We start from the raw sequence: 8,588 nt of genomic DNA, 5'->3' as shown, positions 1-8,588 counted from the left end.
CTACCAGAGCAGAAGTGAAACTGAGCCGGTTATATAGTGTGAACGCAGCTGGAGGACAATGAGGAATTACAACTGGTGGATAAAAATAAAGAAAAGAGAGAGGAAGTGAAGCTGCAGCACTGAACCATGACACAAATGTATAAACTCTAATTATTTTTAATGCATACTTAAATATTGTTTCGTATAATTGAACTCAGTTCTCCTTTACTTTATTTATTGGTTGATTGTATTTTCAAAGCTGATTTGAGCATCATTCTGAAAGCCTAAAGCTAAAACCAAATCAGTAGTAAAATATAAAACGTTGTGATATAGTGTTTCTTTAATTCGTTTTTGTTGGTTGGACCTTCAGGTCAATCTACATGGACTTTGAGAAGGAGGTTGAGGTAAAAGGAATCCCGGCGTACCGCTTCACCCCACCGCGCTCCGTCTTTGCCAGCAAGGAGGAGAACGCAGACAATAAAGGTTTCTGCGTCTCTGAGAAGGAGTGCCTGGGAACTGGGGTCCTCAAACTCAGCCCGTGTCGTAAAGGTAACCATTTGGCTTGCTTCCTGATCTCTGCATCCAAAAGTTCAAGGTCACTCAATGATACAATTATTAGAGTGGCTGTAATTCGACCGTAGACTGTACAAGTTATGAACTGGACAAAGCAAGTGTTGACGTCATCCATAGAAGATGCCTTAACTGTTCCTTCCTTTGGCAGGTGCCCCCGTGGTCGCCTCTTTTCCTCACTTCTATCTGGCAGACGAAAAATATGTCGATGGCATTAAAGGAATGTCTCCTAACAGGGAGCATCACCAGACCTTTTTAGACCTCAACCCGGTGAGCAAATCAAACAATTATCAGTAACAAAACTTCACTTCATTCTACTGAGATGTACAAGTTATTGAAATCAAAAATAGTGGTACTGCAGCACCACCTAGAGGATTTCAGGTGGTCATTGCAGGTTTAAGTGCAAATGTTAACACCACACATATTTATAATTATATAATTTATAATAATTAATACAATTTCCTTACACTTTTATTGTAAATTGATACTTGAATATATGTTGACAGACCACAGGAGTGGTTGTGCGCGCGAGTAAAAGAACACAGGTTAACATCTTGATGAACAGAATCACTGGATTCCCGTGAGTATTTTTGTTTTCAGACACGTCCTAGAATGTATTTTCAGAAGGTGTGTGTCCTGATTCTGATTCCTTCACTGTATTCTGTCCAGGCAAACAAGAAACCTGAATGAGACGGTCTTTCCTGTTACGTTCATCAATGAGGTGAGACACACTAAAATAGATGCACTTACAAATTTTACTATAAATATAAATGTGTAAACATTTTAAAGAAACAGACTAACAAATTTAAATTTAAATTACAACTTTTTTCTCATAATTTTACAACTTCTTTCTCCTAAAATTACAGAATTTTTCTCATAAATTTACAAATTAATTCTGGTAAAATGAAAACTTACATTCTCATTAAATTAAAGTTCTTAAAAGTTATGACTTTGGTCAAATTATGACTCTTTTCTTATATTTATTTGAGAAAAGCAGGATAAACAGTATTAAATTTCCTCTTGAAATAAGATTGCAAATGAAACTTTTGATGAAATGAATCTGATCTGAAATTAAATCTCAACAGTAGAGTTGGCAGTTCTGTTTAAAATGTCCCTGTTTGTACAAATAAAATTAAAAAAATCTATTAATGTGGGACTCTACCAGTAAGTTAATGAAAAAAAGGGGAAAGATAAAGGGATTTTCTTAATTTTTCAGCGTATTTAAAAGAAAATGGCACTAGGGAATTCAGACTCATTAATGAAAAAAAAAAATAGAAAACTCAGGAGAACAAAGTGAGCATGCTTGGATTAAAGATCCTTTTGGAAATGTCCTTTGGAACAGATTAGACGACCAGGGAACTTTTTGGAAAAATGTGAGCCTTATCTTGACTCTATAACCCAGAAAGTCTTTCCTCTAAAACACGGTGGTGGAAGTATCATAGTTTCACTCTACCCTGCTGTATCTAATAAGTCTTAACAGATACCCATGATTGATATTAAAAAATTCAGAGCAGATGTTTGTCTTTTGAACACAGAGTGTGGTGATCGATGATGCATCTGCAGCCAAACTTAAGAAGCTGCTGGTCATTTCTGAAGTGGTGTCCAACTTTGCACTTTTTATCGTGGGACTAGGAGGCATCATGCACGTCATTCTGATTGTCCTTCTGGTTCGGGCCCATCAAAAGAAGGTATGAATCCCCTTATTTTATTATTATTTGACTCTAACAACTTGCTTGATCTAATCCGTCATTTGTTTTAATTCTCACAATCTAACCAGTGTTTTTAACCAGCGTTGTGCATGCATTGTGTTTACTAAGGCTCACTATGCTTTGCAGCTTTTACTCGTATTTGCTTTTTTGATTTTTTGTTTTTTTTTTCCAATCCCTACTTAGCAGTCTTCCACTCAAGAAGTCACATCCTACTGTCCCGTCAGTGTCAAAGAAAAAGAAGATCCCCAAAATGGAACCTACATTGATTTGACAAAAAAAGTGGACGCCTGAAGTTGAGGAAGAGGAGCGACTCTGGGTGGAGTTCTGAATTGGGTATTTAAAGTTTCACAGATGTTGCATTACCTGCTGTTAGTGAAAGATGTGAAAAGACATGACATGTGTCCTTAACAGGCTTCCACTAACTGATAGACGATAATAATGCAATAATCCACGTGTATGTACAGACTGTTGAGATGCTTGTTGTGTTATTTTCTGTTCATACATACTAAAATTCACCATGCACAATAATTAGATTGAGCGCTAATCAATGTTTTTTTTTTTTTAAGGAAATGCATTATTTTGTTACATTGATGAAACCAAAACAGAAGATTCTGACATGTTTAGGACTGGATTTCTTTAATGTCACATTTCAATCAACATTGTCATTTTTTTTTTGCTGTTACTGTAACCACCAAGTATATTGACTGTTCACCTGTTTTAAATGTTATTTTTGATCTCCACAGAAATAAAAGCAGCTTGAGTTGATCTGTGTTTTTGTTTTTCATATTTATTAAAGATTTAAAGCAACATGTTTTATTTTATTATAAATATAAATATATTAATCATCATTTTACATATATTTAAAAAAAATGTGTTGCATAATAAATGAGAAGGCAAGCTGAGGTTTTCTTTGTTTTTTTACTATACAGCCCCTACACCTTAAATAATTCAAATAATGATTTTTTATTTTTTATTTTATGAAATTTAAAAATAAGTCCAACTATCCAAAATAATCATTTTGGACTATGGTTTCCAGTTTAAAAATATTACCTCTTGTTGAGAGATTACTACAAACTTACACTTTTCTTAATAAATTCCAACCAAGTTAAGTGTTCTGGCATTACATATATTTCCCTGAATATCGTTTTAACTGTGAAATGATTGCATCGATTAACAGCGAATCCAGTAGCATTCAGTATTGTGGTGTTGCCATTGTAGGTCCTTGTCACTAGGCGGCAGCACTGAGCTCATTTATCACCTGCTTTACCGATCTTTTCTGAAGAAGAAGAAGAGCACTTGCTAAGAAGTCAACATGGCGTTCAGTTTTGGCGGTGCCGCGAGCAATACAGCCCCAAGTATGTCTGTTATTTGTGAATATTTTTCACATTTATTTAGTTAGAAGTAATTTTATGTCTTTTTTGTCAAACCTATGTTATCATTGGGTTTTTGTATTTATTTCTATTACACGTGTGTTATGCTAGCGGATCACCGCAAACTGCCGTTAAGCTATAGCTACGGTTAACAACTAATTTACTTCATATGGTGTTCTGCTTTTCTCACATTAAAGGTGATTTTAACTTTCCGTTTGGTAAAATATGTAGAACCCTTTGTTAATACTTAAAATAACGTGGTTTTGTTGAGAAATGTGTCATTTATGTGGTTAGCTATCCTGTTTGCATGTGAGAGCTGTTTACATTGCTGTGTGTGTCCGTCCTTGCACAGGTACGTCCGGGTTTTCCTTTGGTTCTTTCGGTGCCAAGACAACAGCATCCACGACATTTGGGTTCAACCCGACAGCCATCACTACCACAGCCTCCTCTGGGTTTGGCAGTAAGTCCGCCCCTGAAGTTCATTTTGAATGAATAACTTTATTTGAAAATGACAAATAGCTTCCGTTCTTTGCCCTTATGTTTACTTGTTTGTTAAAGGGGAAAAATGTATGCTTCTATGAAATCAGGACGTTAGCTTTTGTTATCCTTGCCCAATGTATTTAGTAATATTCAGATTTTAATGGTGTACTTTGTTGGTTTAAAGACCCACTCCTATGAAAATTTAATTTTCATCCGTATTTGTGCAGCTAGCTTATAACTCTGTGCAAATAACATCAGTCGCTCCATAATTGTTCACCATTGTGAGGGACTCTAAGCTAGTAAAAAGAGGGATGATGGGAAGTGTGGGCTTACTCTGCACCAATGATCCTGCCCACAACCCCTGTCTCTCTGCAGAAACTCCTAAAATAGGCATAAACATATTAAAAAGACTTCAAGGAACACTCAGAAGATGATCATAGTGGGTCATTATCTGCAATTTTATTCTGGATTAGTTGTGGCAAAGTTAATTTTCTACCTGCTTGATCCATTGAAGAAAAACGAACATTAAATTCAGTTCTTAAAGGTCTAAAAATGTCTTTAAACAAACCAGAAGGAACTCTAAACGTGATGTACTTGTTTGCAGTAGATTGAAAGCCAGATAACAAAACATCAGAGTAAAAGGAAAAAAAACTCAGTGCAATGTAAAATTTCATTATGGAAAATAGGAAAACTAAAAACAATAAAAAAATAATGTAGCTGTTGCCAATTCTAATTAAACAAAGTAATAAATAGATCTGAATTAAGCTGATCAAATATTAAACATGTTCAAAGGTTATTTGGGCCATATAGGACACGTAAACTTCATCTGAGAGTTTAATTTAAAAAAATATATATATTTCGTACACTTTTTAAAGTTGTTTCATATCCTTGATGAACTGTTTGATTTGTTTCATAGCTCTTACAGCTCCTGGTTTTGGGGCAGCCACCACCACCACTGCACCAGCCACAGGATTCAGTTTTGGCTCCACCAACACTGGTAAGATGAGCTCATGTGTTGCTTCTCAACCTTTTTAACACAATTCTTTCTCATCTTCTTCTTCAAAATATATGCCAGGCGTGGCTTAATGTCGTTTAACCCCTCCGTGTCGCTCTCTCTTTCTTGCTGCCCGCCTTCCCCGGCTGCAGGATTTGGGGGGCTGGGAGCCGGAGGCAGTACGGCTGGTGGGTTTAGTTTTGGGGGGTTTGGTTTAAATGCCAACCCAGCTGCAGTGAGCTTTAATGTGGGGTGCTTTGGTACAGCAACCACCACTGGCACTGTTTTCAATTTTGGTAATAGCCTGGCTAGCACAGGTAGATGACTTTTGTGATTCAGTTCATTGTTTGTCTGTTTAAAAAAAACAAAAAAAAAACATCTTCAATCATTTGTCCACTTTCCTCCCACATTTCATTTGATGCTTTGATTGCTGTTCACTGTTGTTCCATATGCATGAGATTTGTTGGATTATTAGCTGTTCATCTCATATGATTTCCATTTGACAGATGTCATCAATGTTTTGCTTTACAGAGTGATGCTATATCAAAGTCCTGATATTTTTCGTAAAAAAAATGTTTAGTTGCAATTATGCTCATCGTCGATCTATTCATTCTTTCTTTTGCTTTTTCTTCTCTTTGTTTTACATTTGTCTTTACTTTCTCCACCTCCCAGGCGCATTTGGAGGCTTTGGGACGACCACGACAACTGCTGCTCCACAAGGATCCTCTTTTAGTTTTGTCACCCCCTCCAACACAACAGGTCAGCATTAAAGCTACAACCCAGTGACGGTTCATGAAATAGATCAACTGTGCTCGACTCATTAATGTTGAGCATGAATCAGGTGACTTTTGTCTGACCCTCCAGTTTTGTGATCAGTTGTACCTCTGCTCAGTTGGCTGCTTGCAGGACTGGTGTATGCAAAACCAGTTTTTGTTTGTTGCCTATGTGGCCAGAGTGGTGCCCGAGTCTGGGTCTCCCCGAGCCGGCCCCCACTTGGGTAAAAATTCAGAGTTGTGTCGGGATGGGAATCTGGCATAAAACTGCCAAACCAAGATCGATGAAAGCCAAAATCAATGATAGTAAATGTGTGAATTGAAATTGAATCAGTAGTTTGACTGTGAAACTTGCTTTGATCGAGATGAGGAAAAACTGGAGATGATCCACTTTCTTGCCACAAGGTGTCACTCTCCCTCCAAATGAGTGACCTGTCTTTTCTTCTGCATACCTTATAATGGAAAAACCCTAACAGCATATTATTTTCTTGTTTTATTGATTGAACTGTCCTGTTGCAGGAAGCTTGTTTGGGAACACGCAGAACAAAGGCTTTGGGTTCCCAACCGGGCTTGGAGCTGGAACCGCAACCGGAACATCAGGGTTTGGAACTGGCTTGGGGACAGCTGGGCTGGGTGGATTCGGAGGTTTTAATATTCAGTCGACCCAGCAGCAGCAAGGTAAGAGCAGATGTTTGCAGGATAAAATTCTTCCTCAGATTTTGCTCTGATGTATAATTTCTATTCTTCATTTCTCGATAAGGAGGCTTGTTTGGCCAGCAGGCCCAGCAGCAGGGTCAGCCTCAGCCCACCCAGCTGTACCAGCAGGTCACAGCTCTGTCAGCCCCCACTCTTCTAGGAGATGAGCGTGACTCCATACTCGCTAAATGGAACCAACTGCAGGCGTACTGGGGTACAGGGAAGGGCTACTACAGCAACAACAACCCGCCTGTGGAATTTACCCAAGAGAACCCTTTCTGCAGGTTCAAGGTGATGGCAGCTGCTTTAGATCACATGTGTCAAAGTCAAGGCTATATCCGGCCCTCCAGATCATTTATTTTATTGTTATTAATGGCCCGATGTTATCTTGTGCTCATTTCTAACTTGTATAATTTTGACAAAATATATTTTTATGGAGAGTAAAATATTGAAAGTTATTCAAGGTTTAAGTTGATTGATTCTGGAATAATATTCCTGACTTTTTATTATTCATATTTATAATAAAAAGTAATGGTTTTAAAGTTCTAAAAATTGACTTTCTGCTAGCTCTTTTACTAAGATTTTTTAGGCTCTGTTGGAGTTTAGCCAATATTTCAGCTACATTCTAGCTGTTTTGGCTGATTTAGGCTTTTTTCAGTTTTTTAGGCTATTTTGAAGCTATTTTTAAGCTACATGCTAAATCTTTTGGCTAACCTAAGTTTTTTTGTTTGTTTTTTAGACTAATTTGGCATTTAGCTAATATTTTACCTGGCTATCAGCTTCAGCGTTTTCATCTATCAGCACTAACATCTTCATCAGTCAAATTAAGCTTACAGCATTCACACTAGCATTATCGCAGGGAATTCTATCTAGTTGATAAATATGTTAAAAAGTGATGTTTGTAAAGTTTTAAAAATGTAGTTTTATTGTGTTCAATAAGTGTTTATCTTGTTTGGCCCGCGACCGAAGGTGTGTTTGGGATTTTGGCCCCTTGTGCGATTGAGTTTGACACCCCTGTTTTAGAGTGTTCACTCCTGCTCTTACATTTAAGTACTAAAACCGTGTCTGTCGTGTTCCTCAGGCGGTGGGATACAGCTGCATCCCAGTGACTAAGGACGAGGACGGGTTAGTTGTCTTGATCCTCAATAAAAAAGAAGCCGATGTGCGAGCTCAGCAGCAGCAGCTGGTCGAATCCCTCCACAAGATTCTAGGAAGCAGCCAGACTCTAGCCGTCAATGTGGAGGGAGTGAAATCCCTGCCGAACGACCAGTGAGTTACAAACACATTGTTGGATCTGTCGGTGAATGCAGTGGACGGTTGATCCCAGTGCTGACTCTCTTACAGGACAGAAGTGATCATTTATGTTGTGGAGCGATCTCCAAATGGCACCTCCAAGCGCATCCCAGCGTCTACGCTCTTCAACTTTCTGGAGCAGGCGAACGTCAAGGCCCAGCTGGCGCAGATTGGGGTCGCCATGTCTGTGACGCGCACCGAGCTGTCCCCTGCACAGCTCAAACAGCTGCTGCAAAACGCCCCTGCAGGTACAGACATGTGCAGAGCATACAAGCAAATATTTGGCTCTTTATGAGTTTCATTGAATTAGATCATCCAGTGATTGGTTTATTTAAGTATCTGACAGGTAGGTGTTCAGTTTTTACCCATTTTCACTTGTAAATCGAAGAAACTAACAGTTAAAAACTACTGAAACAAAGTTGTCTCTAAAAGTTTTATTTTTTTTAAGATATCGTCTTTACAGCTCATCAGATGTTAAATAAACTCGATTCCTGCTTCCTGCTGTTAGATGGGATGTCACCATCAGTGTGCAAGATTCCTGTGCTATATCAGCTCATATTCGACCTAATTTTTAAGATAATATGGAATGTGATCATATTGTGTTTATTTTAATTTTAGCAATGACAAGCATTGGAACAGAAGTTCTTATGTGTTTTTATGGCTGTTGGTCACCTGGCAGAGTAAAATCGGATTATCACCCAATATAACCTGCAAAAAAACGTTT

The 8,588-nt window shown here is 38.0% G+C and overlaps 2 protein-coding genes across 5 annotated transcripts in view; both read left to right on the top strand.

Annotated features, from left to right (window-relative positions):
- Window positions 1–3,030, top strand: part of LOC112163256 (lysosome membrane protein 2) — a 6,062-nt gene extending 3,032 nt beyond the window's left edge. Inside the window, exons 7-12 of one of the 2 annotated variants that reach the window (XM_024299565.2) lie at window positions 350–528; window positions 701–819; window positions 1,056–1,129; window positions 1,219–1,270; window positions 2,085–2,237; window positions 2,445–3,030. In XM_024299565.2, the coding sequence (XP_024155333.1) occupies window positions 350–528; window positions 701–819; window positions 1,056–1,129; window positions 1,219–1,270; window positions 2,085–2,237; window positions 2,445–2,549 (682 nt within the window). In that variant the 3' untranslated portion in view covers window positions 2,550–3,030. Of the gene's footprint in view, window positions 1–349; window positions 529–700; window positions 820–1,055; window positions 1,130–1,218; window positions 1,271–2,084; window positions 2,238–2,441 lie in introns of both variants that reach the window. The other variant, XM_024299563.2, reaches the window with a different exon arrangement.
- Window positions 3,031–3,478: 448 nt separating this feature from the next.
- nup54 (nucleoporin 54) overlaps window positions 3,479–8,588 on the top strand; it is an 11,703-nt gene continuing 6,593 nt past the window's right edge. Inside the window, exons 1-9 of one of the 3 annotated variants that reach the window (XM_024299805.2) lie at window positions 3,479–3,613; window positions 3,981–4,088; window positions 5,025–5,105; window positions 5,255–5,290; window positions 5,775–5,861; window positions 6,395–6,553; window positions 6,636–6,862; window positions 7,653–7,840; window positions 7,916–8,112. In XM_024299805.2, coding sequence (XP_024155573.1) covers window positions 3,571–3,613; window positions 3,981–4,088; window positions 5,025–5,105; window positions 5,255–5,290; window positions 5,775–5,861; window positions 6,395–6,553; window positions 6,636–6,862; window positions 7,653–7,840; window positions 7,916–8,112 — 1,126 coding nt within the window. In that variant the 5' untranslated portion in view covers window positions 3,479–3,570. Of the gene's footprint in view, window positions 3,614–3,683; window positions 3,826–3,980; window positions 4,089–5,024; window positions 5,106–5,254; window positions 5,291–5,774; window positions 5,862–6,394; window positions 6,554–6,635; window positions 6,863–7,652; window positions 7,841–7,915; window positions 8,113–8,588 lie in introns of those variants that run through there. The other 2 variants (XM_036214521.1, XM_024299806.2) reach the window with 2 other exon arrangements.

Source organism: Oryzias melastigma, linkage group LG12 (assembly GCF_002922805.2).
Source record: "Oryzias melastigma strain HK-1 linkage group LG12, ASM292280v2, whole genome shotgun sequence".
NCBI classification, from domain to species: domain Eukaryota; kingdom Metazoa; phylum Chordata; class Actinopteri; order Beloniformes; family Adrianichthyidae; genus Oryzias; species Oryzias melastigma.
Note: the sequence above shows the minus strand (reverse complement) of the source record. Positions and strands in the feature narration are given on the sequence as shown.